Below are 19,847 nucleotides of genomic sequence, written 5' to 3' on the forward strand. Positions count from 1 at the left end.
GTACTTGGTCACGAGAGAGAAAGTCAGCCTACTGCAGCCTCAAAAACCAGCTGGCCCAGCTTCCCACAAAAGCAGAAGAAACTTTCTCCACTCTGGCCAGTACAGAAGGCTGAAAGTGACTCCCTCCAGCTATGAGTTGGGCAGGGAAAATGCCAAGCTCCTGGGCAGCATCCATCCTGTGACAGAGTCCGAGAGAAAGTCACCTGTCCCTGCAGGCGGTGTATTCAAAGCTGCCTCGGAAGAACAGGGGGCTAGAGAAAGCCAGAAGATCGAAGAGATGGCTCGGGCTGTGGTGCGGCAAGTGTTGGAGAGGGTGCAGGCACTGGACCAGTCCGTCTGGGGCTTCAAGAGGGCTTGCCATGGGATCCGAGAAAGACTGTGTGGAAGTGCCGAAAGCCTTCAGAGATACATCCTCTTGACAAACTGCACTGGTGGCTAAGAAGGTTGTGGCGAGCGTGATGAAGGTCTTTGAGAAGTCCTGGGAATCCGGCATGCCCAGTGCATCTGAGCCAAGGCCAGAAGCCAGGCAGAAGGAGCAGCCCTTGGCCATGAGAGCGTCCCAAGTGGGGAAGCTGGAAGAAAAGAAACCAAGGGAAGCCCTTGAGGGAACATCCTTGACAAAGCCACCAAAGAAGCCGTTGGAAGTGTCTGCGACGCTTTCGAATCCTTTGCAGCTTCCCGGTTTGAGCAAGCCTACAACTGCACATACTCTGAAATCGTGGCGCTTCTGACTGTTGATCCCTCTGAGAGGCAGCCACAGCCATCCCAGGTGCCTCTCTCAAGGGAGGCCATGAGGGAAGGGTGGGGACTACGAAGAGCAGAGCCCAGAAACAAGTCAGAGAGAAAAGTTGCCCAGGTCTCACGACTGAGTTGCAGGACTGTGAGGGAGAGCATCCAAAAGGCTGTCTCCGAAGTTCAGCGGCTGCACACAGAACTGCAGGCCTATGTGAGAACCATTGTCCTTCATGTGGTTGAAGAAGTGAAGGACAAGTTGGAGAAGGAAATGAAAGCAAAGGCCACTTCAAACAGCAAAACCGTGGCAAGTGGGATGACGAGCTCCGTATCGGAGCAGAGCTCTCAGTCCGCGACTGCACGGAAGCTGGAGAAGAACTTGGGAAGGCGTGTCAGCCAGCAGCCTGTCCCAAGCAATGGGAAGGAGAGCTGTCCCTCGGAGCACCTCCAAAGATCACCCGACCTCCTCCAAGCTGTCTGGCGAGGCTCTGAGCAAGGTGCCCCCATGGCAGGCTCTTCTGCCCCGACAGGGGAATCCCAGAGTCAGCTGAGGTCTGAGAGCACCACAGGCACCATCCCTCCCACGGGCCCACAGTTTGTCAGGCAGCCCGCTCCTCCATCTGTTGCAAAGCACCCTGTCCAGAGTGGAAAGCGTTGCCCAGGAAAGTGGTGGTGTCACTGTCCCTGGGAGTGTTTAAGGAAAGGTTGGACATGGTGCTTGAGGACATGGTTTAGTGGGTGACATTGGTAGCAGCGTGATGGTTGTATCAGATGATCTTGAAGGTCTTTTCCAACCTTAGTAATTCTATGATTCTATAAAACTGCAAGTGCTGAGGAACTGGGGCCACCCAGAATACACCTGTGTGTATCAAATCAGGCTCCATGGTGATCCTGAGGGAGAGCTGTCTGGTTTACCTGGGAATAAATTACATTAATGTTCCCCCAGTTCAATCTCTTTTTTCTGTGATATTAAGTTTTGGGAGATCTCCGTGTCTTCATCTCGACGCACAAGCTTTTTCATCCTATTTTTCCCTCTGTTCCGTTGGCCACACTGCGGCCTGAAGTCACACATAAGCCCTGGCTAACTTCTTTTTTGCTCCTCTACCACAGGCGGACAGCGAACGCCCGCACCCGGGCGGCCACGAGATGGCGGCGGCGGCCGTTGGAGGCGCGGCGCGGCGCCGGAGCCGCCCCGTTGCCACAGGGACGGGCGTGGCGCTGCGGCCGGGGGGGGGGCAGCGGGGCCGGGGCCGGGCACAGCCCGGTGCCGTCGCTGCCCAGTACCGGGCTGTGTGGCCGCTTCCTGCCTCTGGTTGTGGAAGGAGTGGTGGTGGCACGGCGAGGGGCCCTGGGCACGTTTCCAGCCCCGTGCCCTTCTGGTGCTGCAGCCTGCCAACCTGGTAGCTGGAAGCAGACGTGGCTGAGGCTTGAGTGCCCTACGTCTAGGCAGCAGGCGGTGCGGTTTGTTTTATAGTGATGCAGGTCTGAAGCAAGGAGCTTGTCCCTAGGCGTCAGGCGAGGCTTCTGGTGCTTTGGTGGGAAGATCTCGGGGGTATACATGGAGCTGAGCATTTGCCTTTTTCCAGGTCATCTGTGAGAGCCCCATGGCCAGGCTGTCTTCACAGGCTAGATCCCACCTATCTTACCTTCCTCTAGTGCTTGCGAGGCTCTAAGCCTGGCTGCTGGTCCCACCTCCTAATACTCTGAATTAGAACATCCCTTTGGTTTGCAGAGATCCTCTAGATGTTGTCAGGTGGGAAAAAATATCAACCACAAACACCATACACCATGGGTGAATCCCAGTAGAGTTCAGTCTGTTCAAAGAGAGGAGATTTTCAATCAGCTGTGGGCATTTTCCCTTGTAAATAAGCTGTGTAAGGGGCTTTTTTCTTTGAAAAATGCTCTTTCATTTTAAACTATCAAAGTAGAGATCCAAATGTCTGGCAATCCAGCAAACTAAAATGAATGAGAGTATTTGGGATAATGAGGTAGAGCGGTTTCAGATGGACCAATTAGTGTAGTGAAATAAAACAGTCTAATGGCTCTTTGCCCTTGATACCAGTGAAAGTGAGTTCTTTAGGGCATTTTGTTTAGAAGTGAGTTTCAGCATATTTGTGTTTGCCTAGTAGCTCTCGGAGAGGATGTCTGCCTTAAGATAGTTTACTTACACCTAGGTAACTGCATTTGCTGCATTTGGAGTCATCGCAGTAAGTCTGCATGCCTTTCATAGCATAATTCCTTAGATTGTCTTTTTCTTCCGTTTGCCACCTCATTTTCCCTTTACGGAAATTTCCCTTCCTTGTAGAGTGTTTTGATGTTTCTGTTTGATTGCTTGTTTGTTTTTGCATGCAGAAAGTTGAGAAACCGGTATTTCTGGTGAGGGCTTGACTCACCTTATTTTATTAAGGAGGGGATGACTTGGGGATCAGGTTGGATTATTTTACAAATGAAGACCTAGAAATGGACAAATAAGAATGCTGCCCTTGCATTTGGTGGTAGATGTGGAGGAAAGGAAACAAAAGGTTTAACTGCTACTAGCTGTCTGTTGTGACTCTGCTCTTGGTGTCCTTGACATGGTCTGCTGCCTGAATATATGTGGTGCCCTGTACTAGAACATTTTCTATGAAAACCTGAATGCTATTTCAAAACTTAAACAAAGGCCTTCTTTGTTGAATATGATCTTCCAGAATTTGTCTTTGCTATGTGCCCTTGAATAAAGAATCCTTGTCTTCTACCTTCATGCTGAAATGCAGCATGTTGCTCAAATTTCAGGTTGACTAGATTTGATAGTTGCCTGAAAAAGGGATGCTAACAGTTTATTTTATTTATTTTATGATATTTTCTTTTCCATTACTACAGAATGCTATTACCAGATGCCCACGAAGCGACCAGAGAAACCAATGAACTCAGATATCCCACTTCCTCCAACATCCCAGATTCCAGGTCTTGCAAAAGCTCCCAATGAAGGGACATTTGGGTGCCGCAGGAAATGGATCAAAGACACTGATTCAGCTTATGTAAGGCTGGCAAAGCAAGGAGGCCGACCTGGTGTGTGACTTTTCTGGCTTTGTTCTGGCATTATTTTCTTTGGTTTTCCATGAGTTTTGTGGCAGAAAAATTTTGCAGATGTTTCAGAAGAATCTTCTGAAATTAAACTAGGGGAAAAAGTATTTGAAATTGTGACATAAGAGGTCTGCTTGTAATGTACACCTTTGCTGTGTATTGAATTAACTACCTGTTGTCAAAATAGGTAGTTTTGCATTTTGTCTGAACTACTTGGAAAATGCTGGCAGTTTACCTGCATTTGAGATAGGTCTTTACAGTTTATGCTAGGGCTCTTTAAGTAACAGTCTGGTAAAAACAGTCTTGTCACAAAGAATTGTTATCAGAAAGCTTGGTAGATGTCTGTGAGGTGTTTTTTTTTCTAATGACATCCAGTTTGTTATGGTTCTGTGTATATTCTGTTCTTGTACCAGGACACTCCATGTTTTTGTTGTTTCCATTATTGAGAAAGAGAAGTTAAGAGACTTGAACAGATGGCAGGCATGCACACTTAGAGCAGGATGACAAATACAGGAATATGAATTAACAGACACCAGCAGAAACGTGTCAAAACTTTTAGAAGATAAATAAGGGTACAAATGAAACATGGTGCTGCAAGGTTTTGATTGCCTGTTTAACCAAGGAAGACAGATGTTACTTAGTGAATACTAAAAGGTGTCTCTTCTTGGTAAAACAGCAGCCTGAAAAGATGATGCTTTTATAACCAGAATAAGAGTCAGAAAAGTAGCAGCTTTTGTCTTTTCATCCTAAGACTTGTTGAAGCACTACGCTCCTGTTACAAGCAAGTCATCTCCAGTAGCATACGCTGTGCCTGACTGGTACTCACACCGCTCCAATCCTCCAGCAGCCAGTGAGCCACGGTAGGTCTGCCAAGAGCCTGAATAACTTCCTGGGTTCTCTCTTCATCTGTCAGTGTTTCAGAATTATTTTGTAATGAAGCGAAAAATACATATCCCTGGTAAAAACAAGTGTTAAACATCTGTCTGCAGGAACTATGTTTCCACTCTACCAGATTTTATGGTTCACAAAGAGTTCAATGCTGATGACCATCACAGTAATAATTACGAGACAAGAAGAGGGCCTTTCGATTTCGATATGAAAAGTGTTTGGCAGCGGGATGCTGAGGACAAAGAAAATGCAGAGAAAAAAAAGGTATGACGGAGATGGCTTTGTTTGCAGAGCTTGTCCAGATGCTTCTGACTGAATTTGTTGGTTCTTACGAAGGGAAGTTGCAGTGTAGTAAAATTATGTTTAAGTGTTGCAGGTGTAGCGTATGAACCAGATATGCAATTTCCAATTGCACGTGCACATATTTAAGTGTAAATGAAAGCTGGGAATTAGTTTCTATCTTCTTATGCTGTGTTTCTACTGAAATTCACTCCTGTTGAATCGAATTCTTGTTCAGTCCTGGGGGAGGAAGGAATGAGAAGGAGGAGGAGGAGGGAACAGAAGGCTGTTCAGAAAAAAGGGTTTGTTTTAAAGTTCAAGAGGGAGTCCTGAAAGAGGCTACACTGGCTGCCTATGAACAGAAGATTTATCCACCACAAAATGAATGTAGGGCAAACTATGCTTAGAGCAAACTTTTCTGTGATGATCTTAGGTTTAGAGGACAAAACCCCATCTCCCATCCTCCATCTTTCATCCTCCCCTCCTGCCCATTTAAGGCTTACATTTTTATAAAAAATAGTAGTCCTATAGTAGTCCTAAAAAATCTGTAGTCCTGGGTGCCTCAGTTGCCATATTGCTTTGGAATATACATGGAAAGACTTTTGATGTACTTGAACACTAGTACATCACTTCCACTTAACTACAAGCGCAGGTGTTGGACATTTTAAGTAAAAAGTCCTTAACCTTTGCTGAGGAGAGTAACAAGTGCAAATTCAGAATGATGTCTTGTGTCAGTGGGGATATGTTGTCCTTCTGAACAGGCTTGGGAATGTCATCTTAGCCTGCAGAAGTAGTCATGCACATAATGTGTGCTTCAGGTATAACTTGCTGATGCCTTTAGGTGAAACTTTTTTTCAGTCAGTCTCAGGGCATTGACACTTGAAACTCAAACTGCCATGGAAGCCTTCTAGAGGATCAAAATGTGAGGCAGATTAAGTGCTCCCTTACTTAAGAACTCATTGTCTTTACTGCTCTGAGACAAATTTGATTTTGGTAATGGTATGTGTAGTTCAAGTCCATGTGGGGACTGGTGGAAGGTCTTTTTCTGCTAGGTGTGGAATTTGATCAAGGCCCTGTTTCATTCAGTCTTGTACATGAAAGTTCTCATAAATTTTTTATTTATCACTGAGTACAATGTGAATAAATGGTACTTATTCAGCTCAAATTCCAAACCTGTAGAGGCCCTAATATGTAATCTATATTACTGTTTTGGAAGCTGAATTTTGTCTAAGGTACTAACTCCCAAACTTTACTCTTCTATAGTTAGGTGCCTCAGATAACAGATTCTGTGGCTCATGCCTTAGCTTTCTCACCCCCCTTCACACCACCATCTCTGAAATGGTTGTCCTATTGCAGAGTACCTTTTTTGTACCCTCACAAGAAGTGTCTCATATACCTTGAGACATCACATGATGCTTCTTTTGCATCTACTTCTACTTCCTTCCTTTTATTAGAGGTTTCTATTCTGTGGTTTGTTCAGAGCACTTTCCTGAAGATTCTTCCAGTGAGACAATACAACTAGCCCTACCACACAGTCTTTGTTTTTAGTTTTCTCACTGTACATTTTGTATAATGAAGGGTAGAGAGAGATTTCAAAACCACCACAGAAAAAATTCTGAGCAATACTCAATTTACTGCTTGACTAAATAATGACAGTACAGTAGCAAACTACCTCAAGTATTTAGGTGATGTTGAATGTCTGGACAACATTATTCAGTCCAGCCTGATAAGGCAGCCCTTAAGAAGAGAGATGTATGATGCAATCATGGAGGGAAATCCCAAAGGGAGTCCTTATGGACAACTGCAAAAACATTTTAACCTCTAAGGGTTCCTGCTGTACTCAGTTTGAAAACATTGTTCCCGAGTGGGCCCTTGCTCTGGAGCTTTAAACATTTATGCCATGTTCCTCTGAAGTGTTAGAATCTCCATTGCTCCTCAAGTTATGGCTGTCACTGCATCTTATTAATCTTCATGGTTTTGCAATACATTGATGAGTACGAGATTAATTAACTCAATGTCTTGAGTTCTGCTAGGTATACATCCCTTATCTGTCAGTAAGAGTAAGCAATGCCAGTAGGGTTTTCTGTTGAGCTTTTTTCTTATGGCAGTTTTACTAGTGGTGTGCTGAGTGAGCCTTTGGTTTCTGTAGTAAACGCTTCTTGGCCAAACACTTAAGCCTATGTATTCCTGCAAAGAGTAGTTCATATCTTGCTCACAGTTGATATGCAGTTATGAGTGTTTGTGGAGGAATGAGAGGCTTTTCTCCGTGCCCAGGTGCAATTTGTTCATCTCTGAATGTTGCCATTTTTTCCTTCCAAAGATTGAAGAATGCAATCAAGAGATCTGGCTATGCGTTTTGTATCTGTAATGGTAAAGCGCTACCATTGTGCTAAATTGTACACCTTGAAGGCAAAATTTCCTTTTTGTGCTTCTGGTCCATATTCTCTTGGTCTTGTTTTTCTGCTATGTTGATTGCAGTTTTCTGCTGCTCCTAATGAAGGACAGGTCTGGAGAGCTGCGGTATGGTGTTCCTTTAATGTTAGCCTTGGTGAAAAATACAGATTTTTTTATCAAATAATTGTGGTTATTTTGGAGCTCTATGTCTTCAATGAAAATATTTTTTATTTTTCCAGGATTCTGCATTACGCATGTACAGGACTCTGTGTGTATGCATGCATATGTATACATGTACATGCTCTAGTAAAAGGATTACTCACCTGAGGTCAGGATTTAACCTCAAATATGTCCTTGGAGTGTAATGTGGAATCTTGCCCTTGATCTCAGGGGAACCAGGATTTCACTCAGGTGCTTTCAGCTTTCCATATTAATAGGAAGTATCTATTGCACCTACCACCCATGCGTGTGGAAGAGTGTTGAGGTCAGGGTTTTCACTGAGGAAAACCACAACCAAATACATTTACATTTTCATGGTACGACTATATTACATCATGAGTTGTTGGGTATAAATGAAGTAGTTGCTTTACAAATTACAGTTAGTGTTTCTTGAATCTGAAATTAATAAATGTGTGTTCATAGAGAGTAAGATGAATACGTTGTGTCTGAGGTCATAGCTGTCAGGCATTTGCACAAACAAGATAAAGGACTTTAAGTGTTTCTGAAATGATACCTTTCTCATGGATTAAAAGGAGTGACCCCTTTTGTTAGCAGTCCTAGGCATGCAGTAACAGTCAAATGCTGTAAATGTAAGTAGTCACTCTTAGATTATGTTGTTAACTGTATCATCACAAATGGAGAGAGCACTTCAGCCAAGTGGAAGATGTCCTACGTAGTTTGCTTTTTCTGGGAAACTCGGTTTGCTTTTTATTTGGGAAGCTCAGTGGCTGTTGAATAGAGGCTTGTCAGAGTCCTCCATCTGGAACTTCCATGGTGTGTCAGTTCTGAAATGGTGCAGTTTAATGCTGAAGAGAAAAAAAGCAGTGACTCTTCTTGCACAGCAGAAGTGTTTTTGAAATGTAAAGCAAAAAAGGGCTGCCACAGCAGATGAGCATTCACAGATTTTGAAAGCAGTTGTAGGCAGCTGACTTTTTTTTTTTAGAAAAAAAAAAACCTTGTCATTTTGGACAACAGACCCCAGTTTTAATCCAGCATCACTGCATGCTCTTTTCAGTGTCATCTCTTCTTCAATGGGTATTCAAGTTTTTCACCTCTTTAAGCTTCAATAAAACATCATTCTGTTTAGCTGAAATTCTGGGATTTTTATTCTGGTGCAACTCTGGTTCTGAAGTGTGTAGGAACTTCATCACTGACTTTCTGTTTCAGAATAAGTAGAACTGCACTAGGCTTCATTTGTTCCCAGAAAAAAAGAAAACTATGCTCTTCAAACATTCATGTCTACATTTTTTACTGGCTTCTTCGTGGGTCAGATGTATTCAAACAACAGTATACTTTGCCCTTTCTAAACAAAATCTGCACAGGGTCCTGGGAAAGTCTGTGGTGTGTTTACATCTGTTTTGGAAGCTTTTCATCATGAATGTTTTCATTAGAGTTGTTTTTAATGTCCACAATCCAATTGCAATTGATGATGATGCATCTAATTTTTGCACTCTGTTCATAATTTTTGCTCTTTTAGGTTAACTATATGGCAGTAGGAATGTCTATGTAGGTGAAAAGTATCTTTATCTTTAATGTACTTTTAAATTTACAGAGCAATATATTTCACTTCCAGTTACCTTAATTTATTTTGCAAGCAGGCTCTTATTCTATGGGGTACTTTTCTGTATTGCAAGTTTTTTTTTAAAAAAAAGCGTGGTCAAATAATATGTAGGTTCCTATTAAGGGAATATATTAGAACAACACAAACACTTTCTTGATAGGCTTTGAAAATTGTACACACCATCTTGAGGATTCCTGCCCACTCTTTCTTTTTATGCAATGAAGGAAGTTGTACATAGTCTTTGAAGAATTTTTGTTGTTGCTCTTTTTTGCTTTTTTTCTCTAAGTAGCTCTCAGTGAAACATATTGGAATTACTGGGGATATTTAATTGAGTGCTTTGATTTGAGAGGGAAGTATATTGACCCTTCATCAGCTGTTAGTTTTGAAAGCTGTTAAAATAAACAGTGTTGATGTGTGTTGCTAATGTTTTTCCACTACTTTTTGGGTTCTCTGACTTTGAGGCATAGAGTTTGTGGTGTCCCTTCACCATCTTTCTGGATGTCCTCTTATTAGGACATAATGAATAAAGAATAAAAATAAAATATACATTCCTCTTATAGGCTTTTCTCAGTACATCTGTATTTGTTGGAATTTCAAGCCTCAAATTCATATACCACCATTGCTTTCTCATCCCATTGTATGAGATGTCCTATGTTTTTGTTTTGTTTTGTTTTTTAAATTAGGCTGGAAGTTAGTTTCTGGTCCCCCTGGCTTCATTAAGACTGGGATGTTATCTTGCACTGGACATAGGGAAATATGCCAAGATGAGAAGTTGCAATTGTTTGAATTAGTTTGAATTTGAAGCCTAACTTTTGGTAGAAGTGTACTGTGAGGGAAAAGCTCATAGATGAGCATGTTTGTCATTACTGACATAATGAACAAACAGCTGATCTTACCTGGTATAACTAAGGTGCTTTTAAATCTTTTTCTATTCCTCTATACTCCTCTGCTCGCTCTTTTTGAAATAATATTCCTACGATAGTACAACTTGATGATTTTTTGGGGCCTTTAATATAACTATCACTTCTGACACCACTTAGTTATTTTTATAATTGTTTTTATTAAGTTAAGATCTCTCTCATTCAGGTAAAGCTCCCAGCTATAAACACTACGTGTCCAACCAGAACGCCAAGTATTGCTATGAACAAGGAATTCAGTGGGAAAAATAGGCTTTCCTTTCCACCTATGTAAGTAACATGTTTATGGAATTCATTAAACTCCTAAACCTGCAAGCCTATGTGCATGCAAGTAATATTACTGCTTGGGAACTTGCAGAGATTAGAGAATTTGTGCATGGCCTTTCCGGATCCTTACTGCTACTAAACTTACTTACTGCCACCATCTATAGTGGTGAAATATGTTAAATAGGAGTTTAATTTATACAGTAAAGCTATTATTTTAGTTATTTACAAAACTTTTATTTAGGGAAAGTATGCATACAGTTGTGTGGTAAAATATTGTCGTGTAGTTAAGTACTCTTTTACTGCATTCTAAATTATCTGTTGTTAATACCAGTGAACAGATGCAAACTATTAGAGTGCATTGTTAATTCTGTGAGCGTAGATTACAGAGGCACAGGTAGGACTACCATGTTCAGAAATCACATCAGTATGTAGCCTAATAGAAGGTCACGCCCAGCAAACATACTGTTATCAACACCTGGAAGATAATTAGTCTTCTAAGCGAGCGATGACAACACTAATCTGTGTGCACAGCTGAATTGCTCCAAAGTACTTTGTGTTAAAAACAGATTAGAGATAAACATCAGAAAATAGTCTGTTTTGGAAGTATGTTAATGATGCAAAATGTGTGATTGAAATGTCTAATGAAATGTATACTTATGAGCAAATTTTTGAGATAAAACCTAAACAATGCAGAATGTATGTCATCAGCCTTTTCAGCTTACACGTTCTTGCTTAGATTTTTCTTTCTCACTAACTTTTTCTGGTCAGCAGGCCAGAATTATGCCAGTATTATACATGTGAAGTTCCAATAACATGAATGGTTCTTGTCATTTAAAACTACATGTATATTTACTGAATCAGTCCCAGCTGCGTGCTTTGTTTTTTTTCCTATGATGATGACATATAGTATGTATATGTACTGTTACTTACAAATAAGTTATATTATTTAAGGCTATTACTTTTTCTGTTCAAAATACATTCTTTCCACTTAATCCCAATTTTGGTTTACTTATGCTATTATTTAACATGTTTTGATTTACAGGCCTGCTCAGAGAAAAAGTGAAGCAGTAAACTTTAGCAAATTAATTAGCAATGGTTACGGGACTGACTGGTATCAACAACATACTGCATGGAAAAAAAAGATTCAAGAAACTTCAGAAAGCAGTGAGCAGTCCACAGGTAAAATTATTGCAAGCTGTTTCTTTTAAATCTTTTAATGTTAGTTGGATTTGAATTATGGGTGGCCTGAATAATTTGATTCTTTCTCTTTAAGTATGCTGAGACTTACTGAGTTACCGTGCTTGGCTTACAGCACCCTGCAAACAGTTTAGGGAAAGTGCCCTCCTGCTTGTAGTCATCAAAGGCAGGGGCTTTCATGGCTTTCTTTTCCATCTTTGCAGTTGTAGAAGTATGTTCTGTTCTGATCTAAGGGCTTCTGTATGACATATTTTTGTAAAATACTGAGGAGACACAGTTATCCTCCTCCTTGAAGTTAAGCAGACTGTAAAATAGTTGCTATTTGTTTTCGAATAGTCCTTGTCTCCTACTATTTTTTCTGAGAACTTACAGTTGTCATCAATACTCATGTATATGAAACAGATCACCTTTTCTTAAAAAATAAATAAATAAATATGTCCACATGATTAAAAATCTTGGTTTTGCAACAGTTTTATTGGATTAAAAGTGAATGCTTTTCTATATGCTGTGGATTGACATGACTTTCTTGAACTTGATAGATCAATGTGTGGAAAGTTTAGTGGCTAGTAAAATTAATTTCTATGACAAATCAACACCTCCTGAATTGATTTATTTTTTTTTTTGTCTTCCATTAACATTAAAAACAATATATCTACCATATTTTTTTCTTCATATGTAAATATATGAAGAATATATGAATTCATATATTTTATACAAAAAGTTGCACTTCAAATATTGTATTCAGTTTTGAGAAGAAATATTGAGTTACTGGAATGCATTCAGAGAAGAACAACAAAGCTGGTGAAGGGAATAGACAAGAGTGTTAATGAGGATTGGCTGAGGGAACTGAGGTTGATCAGTGTGGAGAAGAGGCTGCAGGGAGACCTCATCAATCTACCTGAAAGGTTGTAGCAGGGTGGATGTTGGTTTCTTTTCTCAGATGCAAAGTGAAAATGACTTGAGAAAATGGTCTCAAGCTGTGCCAGGGGAATGTTTAGATATCTGAAAGGATTTATTTATGGGAAGGGTGGTTAGGCATGGGAAGAGGTGGTTGAGTAAACATCCCTGGAGGTGTTTCAGACGTGGATATGGCACATAGAGACATGGTTTAGCAGTGGACTTGGTGGTGTTAGGCTGATGGTTGGACCTGATGATCTTGGAGGTCTTCTCCAATGTTTTCCAACCCTAACCCCAATTTATAAAAATGAAAAAATAAAAAACCCAAACAATGTATTTTAGTTTCAAAAATAATGGAAGTGGGCCTCAAATGGGACATTTGGGGTATAAAGAAAACTGAAGATTTTCAGAATAACCATGATACTGGTTCGGTTATATCACAAACATAGAATAAAATGATGGGTATATTGTATAAAGACTGATGAAAAATCAATATGCTGCATACTTTAATATAGAGATGCTTCTCAAGAGGCTTTTCTTTTACAAACTGCTAAATAACGTGAAACCAGCTTTGCCCTTATTTGTCATTCTGTTTCTTGTCTCAGTATAAAAGGAGGGTTCTTAATGCTTTCAGAAGCACGGTTTCATAAAGACATGTTGTACTTGGATTCAGTTTGACTTCACCCTCTTTGTGCTTTGAGGTGTGTGCTGAAGATAGCACTTGGGTACTTTTGTCCGCTTATTGGAAGCAATTGACAGCATGAGCACCTTGCAGCTTCCTTTTGAGGTGGAGCTTTGTCTGTTGTCTGCTTCATAATATAAGTCCAAGACATATCAGACAGGAGATACAGCCCATTACGCATATGAACGTATAACTCACTTGTGGTGGTTTACAGTTTTGTGTCATACTGCAGACTTTCCATGTAGCTTGTCATTCTTAGTTAAAAATTAAAGTACTGGAATTTATATGCATTTTGACGTGACTGAGAGAAACTAAATGTTAGTTGACCTTTTTAGTCTTATGGTTATCACAAGTACTTTTATCTTTTTTTATTGCAGATTCAGAGCCATCACAGTCTGAATCAGTACCTGCAAGCAGTGAATTGAAGCCAGAGTTTCAGGGATGTAATAAGTAACTTAAAAGATGATTGGGGAAAGTAAGGCATTATATGGCTTATGATAAAGTCCACTATTTACATCTTTGTTGGTTTACTTTTGTCTGATTAGATTATTTTAACGATTGAACTCATCCCTGATTGAGTAGCTCAGTTCATTTATAACAGGAGTGAACTTTATTGTGCTTGATGACAGCAAATTCTAAAGAATAGCTGTCAGTGCATATGCCTAGGATTTTCTTTATATATATAGAGCAAAACTAAAGTTCTCTCCTACACCAGACTTCTGCTCCCTTGCTGTTGTCAAATAGTATTGTCCTGTTGCTGCTCATTTGACTATATACATGTACAATATCAATGTGTCCAAACCAACAAGTTTCTTTAACTATAGTTATGCTTGTTACCTATGACAAAAAACAGTGAGGGAGAACTGCATGGTATGGGAGGAAATGTAAAGAGAAAGACTTGAACTGGTCTGGCTACTTGCAGGAGAAAAGAAGTCAAACCTTCATTGGAAAGATGGCTTCTTAGTGCCCAAAGAACATGTAGACCAAATATTCAGATTTCTTAGAAAATTCTATTGCTATGCATGCTAGAACTAGTTGATTGGTGATAGTGTTCAGCCACGTAATTAAGCTAAGAGTTGTTGGCATTTCCTGTTACACATTTCCTTATTTTACAGAAGGTGGGTCATTAAGGAAACAGTGACACAGACTAAGCTGTGCATATCTACACATTCAGCCTTTTTAGATGAAAAAAAAATATCCTGAATTTGACTACAAAAATAAATGGTATGCTAGATGTGTTTATTCATACCAGCAAAACACTTTGCACTTTGAAAAAAATAAATTTTTTTAGGACTCTAAAATATATACACTGACATTTTAACACTTGTTCTTTTATCTGCTTGAATTAGAACATACCCTTAAATGCTGTGAATAATTAAATACTTCATTATAAAGCCCATTAGAAAGTGGATCTAATTTCAATAGGATATTTTTGCTTATGCTATAAAAAGTTAAGTTTTTAATAAATTGTATTTATTTTCCTTTTCTGTGTGCACTTATTACATGGTACGCCTCCGAGTCCAGGAGCTGAAGATTTTAAAATGTAATACTGATTATGCATTTCTATGAACAGAATATAGAATACTTCAGTAGGAAAAGATGTTCCAAGATCATCTAGTCTGAGTGCCTTCAGGACTAACCAAAAGTTAAATCATCTTACTGAGGGTGTTGTCCAAATGTATCTTGAACAATGACAGTCATGGGGCATCAACCACCTCTCTAGGTGGTCCAGTGTTTGACCACCCTCACGGTAAAGACATTTTTTCCTCATGTCCAATCTGACCCTCCCCTGATAAAACTTTGTGCTATTCCTGTGCATCCTGTTACTGGTGACTAAGGAGAAGAGACCAGCACCTTTCCAAACATAAGAAAATTTAAGTTGCATCATCAAGCTGTATCTGAAAGGGGGAAAAAAAACAGACACTATCTTAAGACAGTTTTCACTTAAAAATTGTCTTGTGGATTATGTTCAGGCAACTTAAAATCTTTACATTTAGCATGAAAGCAGAGCTTTTGATGAAATATAGTTTTGTAGGCTAGAGTACCAGGAGATGTCAGAGCTGGAACTTACAGTATTAAAACCTGACCAGTAGAAAGACCTACCAGTCATAAGAGGGAAACACTACGGAAAAGCCAGTGTGAAGAACTTGTATAGCGAGCAAATTGTTAATACCAGTGGAACTTCAGCTATAAAATTTTACACAAATGCAGTAATCATCAGTAGCTGCTTCATGTTCTGAGAAAAATAACCACTTCATGTCTTTTTCAGAATTAGGCTGTCATATGATGCCTTCTCTGGGAATTCAGCTATCTATTCAATGCAGTCTTTGGAAAAGGTTATAATTTTTACTTGAATATCCTTAAAAAAAATATAATAGAGCTGAGCTTGATCCTGTGAATGGTAAACTGCAACATTAAACCAAGTCTTTGTAGCATACTTAAATTTTACAAACTATCAGTGGTAGTACAACTTTTCAGTCCCACTTTGATATTCTGACTCCTGTTATTGTAGGAGAGCCTTCTTTTACAAGTATGGCTTGTGGTTAACCGATTAAAAATAAAAAATAAAAAAAAAAAATGAAAGGGGAAAAGTGAGATGATGATGAAACTCTGGTGTTGCCATAGCAGTTGCATAGCAGCAAGGTAGCCAAACCTTTTCTAAGACTAATTAGTTGAGTAAGAGGTTTTATTTGTTCTTAAGCATACATTGAAGTAATTTCAATTTTATTTTTGTAGATTTTTTTTTTTTTTGTAAGGTACTTAGTACATATTTACTTAAAAAGTTGGGGATAGTAATGTTACAGAAAAATAACAGCATGGGCATTTAAAAGTATTCACAAATTTGTATATTGCCTGTTCACATAGACTTAAATGTGCTTGCTGCACCAAAATCCTCAAAATTTGTTCCATCAAATAAGAATGCCTGTGTGGGTGTTCAATGCTGACCTGAAGAGGAGAATTCCAATTGTTATTTTCTGAAGTCTTTTCTTGTTAGGATCTTGTTGTGGTTTAACCCAGTAGGCAGCTAAGGACCACACAGCTGCTTGCTCATCCCCGCTCACCCCACACCAGTGGGATGGGGGAGAGAATTGGAAAAAAAGGGAAAAACTCATTACTTGAGATAAAGACAGTTTAACAGGACAGAAAACGAAGGGCTAGTAATAATGATAAAAGAATATAGAAAGCAAGTGATGCACAATGCAACTGCTCACCCCCTGCTGAACAATGCCCAGCCTGTTCCTGAGCAGCAGCCACCCCCACGCCCAGCCATCCCCCCTCAGTTTTATTGTTCCTCATGATGCCACGTTTTGGGATATCCCTTGGACCAGCTGTCCTGGCTGTGTCCCCTCCCAGCTCCTGCTCACGCCCAGCCCCCTCGCTGGCAGGACAGCACAAGGAGCTGGAAAGGCTATGTGAGCACTGCTCTGTGAGAACTAAACCATCCATGTGTTATCACCATTATTCTCATCCTAAATCCAAAACACAGCACCATGCCAGCTACTAGGAAGAAAATCAGCTCTGTCACAGACAGATCTATACAAGATTTCCTGGAGTAATTTTATTAGTTTGAGTAGTTTGATATGTAAAGCTTCCTTGCTTTAGAATATTTTCCTCCATGTTGCAGCTTTAGTCCAGAACTGTCCATTTTTTAGGCAATTGATTGAGGCAGAGACAACTGAGATCCTGTTTTGGTCACTCAGCACTGTTCAATTGCTTTACTAGAGTTGTGTTTTTAGAAATATTTGTAGTAGTGGTTTTAAGTTCAAAAGTGTATGCCATATCCTACTTTAAAAATTGTCTTTTTTTTTTTTTTTTTTTTTTTACTTCAGTCACTGTTAGCTATTGCCCACATGACATTCCTCAAGTTCTCAGAAGTTTGTTTTATGTGCCATTAATGTATGGTCAGCTTTCCTTAGTCAAGCCAAGGAAACACGTGCTCTGCACTGTTGGCCAACCGAGTCTTCATAGATCACAGTTTGAGTACCATGAGTTAAAATATTAACAACCTGAAGTGCTTTTTCAGACTAAGATTTCTCCTTATAAGAGCAAGTGGTGAACCCTGGAACTTGTGTTTGTACCTTCAGCATAATGCAGCAGCAACAAAAGTTACAAGCTCTTCAAGAGACATCAAATCAAAGTAGTGTAACAAAATCAGAAAGTTTCCAATGAATTCAAGTATGGACAGGTTTTGTTTAAGTCCACCTTATCACCCAGTAACTATGTAATTTTATTTGTTTCTGAGTCAATGCAGTCATGAAGTTGGCTAAGTTTTCAAATTCATCATCAGTTCCATTGAAAAGCAGCGGAAGTTTCTGAGCCTAGAAGGGTTTTCAGAGAGCTGCAGAAGTAAAAAGCTGGGCACTCACTCACAACAATCTAGCCTTACTTGTTTTAAATGCTAGAATGTTATTTAGCTGTATTGTGCTCCATCTCTGAGCTGAATGTCTTTAATAGTAAGTGACATAATTTCATTTGTTTTGGAATACTGATCACTTTGCAAGCCCAAAGATAAAACAAAAATGCAGTTATACTTTATGATTTACTTCCAAGTATACTGAATATGTGAATACTTTTAAAAGAGAATTTCAGATGCAGATTTAAAAATAATTTGGCAGTTTAGATACATAAAGAATAGATTTCCTTTTACATGCAACTGCTTAACTGGAGGAACATCTAATGGCTGTTTCCATTTTAATATGACTGAATACATCCTTTATTCTTATTACTGCCATCTTTTTAGATTAGACTTAAATATAAACATATTTCCAGAGATCAGGGTTATATATGCATTAATTTTCTTTGTGTAGCAATGGAAACAAAAATTGAATCGGTCTATGCATCTTAAGCATGTAAAATGTCATTGACTTCTGCATATCTATTTCTTAAATCCTCATGTCTGCAATGAAGGTGCAGATTTCAGCAAAAGATGTAGAATGAATCCTATTTTTTTTTTCCATAAAGAGTAGCCACTACAGAATTATGATTTTGCAGTTCTTTGCATATTATTTTCAGAGTGTATCTACATATCATGCAATAGCCTGTAGCAAATAAACAAACACTTAGAAACAGAAAAACAGAAGTTCAATATTGGTGCTTTTTTTTTTTTCTTTTTTTTTTTTTTTTCCCCTCCTATTAATAGTTTTAATGACACTAAATGTCCAGAATGACAGAACAACCAAAGTGCAGTAGGTGAATATCTGAGAAATCTGTGCTGAATTACTGGTTATAAAAGTGCTCTGTGGTGAGCAGGAAACAGTAGTCTTTTGGTTGTGAAAGGACAGCCTTCCTTTCCATACATGCAAGTTTTTATCCATGCAGTATAAAAATCTGAAAAGTGAGGCCAGTTACAGTTTTTGTAATCTGTTTCGCCGTAATCCTATTATGTAGGGGTGTATTTTTCACGCTTCTAAAATAACACCTATGGACATATTTTGTACTTTCATCTTTCCTAAAAAAAAAAAAAAAGAGAGAATGGGAAGCCAAAGATTACAAAAACAGGAAGCTTAAAACCAATTTAAATTTTAAATAGCTTTTTCAGGAGGTGACTGAGAGCAAAGGTTACTACAGTAAGCAGTTACTAAATTCAGAGAGATACACTATTTATTGAACTTTTCAGACAAGGCATCTATGGTAACCTGATTGTTCTTTATTTACAAAAGGAGTAATTTACATTGGTAAATGGCATAGTTGACAAGCCTCTTGAAAGCCAAAGCAGAGTTTTCAATGGATCCTGAGACAAAGGAAGTAATACGCCTATTTAAAGGAAAACTTCCCTCTGCAGAATTAAGATAGATTTCTAAGGTGCTTATTTTGGGTCATATACTACCGTAACTTTCAGGCATTGACAAATAATCAAGGAACAGAAAACAGGAAGATACATGGGGAGACTGTGCTTCTATTTTACCTATTAGAGATTTGAACAGGTGCCAATCTGAACGGGTGCCAAATTTTTCTTAGTTTGTTGAGCAATTATTTTAGTACACCTCCACCTCATGGCTAGAAACACGTCTGTATGGAGGGGATTTCTCTCTTTTATATTCCCATACAAAGTATTTTGGTATGACATACAAAGTATTTTGGTATGAGATATGAAATTAAGAGGTTTGACTCTAAATGTCCCAACACGTGATGTTGTGATAAATACACTGTGGCAATGTCTTGTGCCCAACGTGTTTGCCCCCAGATGTACAGAAGAATCTCCCAAGAATTACCTGTTATGACAAACTACAGTGTGAACAGGAAAACTGTTTTTAAAAATTGTTTCAGGATTCTGGGCTTAATGTATTTGGTTATGGTGAGAACAATGCTAGTTTTGTGCTTGTGGACTGCTTTATAGTTTTTTGCTTGTTTGTTTTTGGTTTAGATTTCTTGCTAATTGACAGAAAAGGATAATACTTTAATCCTTTTACATTTAGTATAACACAACTGATTAAAGACAGAAACTGAAACAAGTTTATCTTCTACTGAAGAACTCCTGCGTCTCTCTTCATAGATTATACATAACAGTCAAGTCTCCGATTTTTAAGACGGAGCAGTGAAAGTGTTAGGCAAGAGTATTTTCAGTCTCTTTTTCCAGGTTCCTCGGAACTTGTTTCAAACGTGCGGGGCTGCAGCTCTGCCGACAGCTTTTACTCCAAGTATTACATCATTATCACTAGGTGGTGCAGTGGCCGGCTGACTCAGGTTTCTGCTTCCACGGAAATGTTTCAAAACCACACAGGGGGCTCCGCTTTGACACCAGCCTCCCCCC

At 39.3% G+C, this 19,847-nt stretch overlaps 1 protein-coding gene across 1 annotated transcript; it reads left to right on the plus strand.

Annotated features, from left to right (window-relative positions):
- Positions 1-790: 790 nt before the first annotated feature.
- On the plus strand, positions 791-13,550 carry LOC311206366 (uncharacterized protein C7orf57 homolog; the record flags this gene model as incomplete). The annotated part of the gene is made up of 8 exons (XM_084281646.1): positions 791-1,330; positions 1,843-1,996; positions 3,592-3,780; positions 4,547-4,655; positions 4,785-4,947; positions 10,208-10,323; positions 11,363-11,499; positions 13,480-13,550. 8 exons carry the CDS (start codon positions 791-793, stop codon positions 13,548-13,550), a joined length of 1,479 nt encoding a protein of 492 aa, XP_084137772.1.
- Between the last annotated feature and the right edge of the window lie 6,297 nt (positions 13,551-19,847).

Source organism: Netta rufina (assembly GCF_964035555.1).
Source record: "Netta rufina genome assembly, chromosome: 2".
Taxonomy (NCBI): Eukaryota; Metazoa; Chordata; class Aves; order Anseriformes; family Anatidae; genus Netta; species Netta rufina.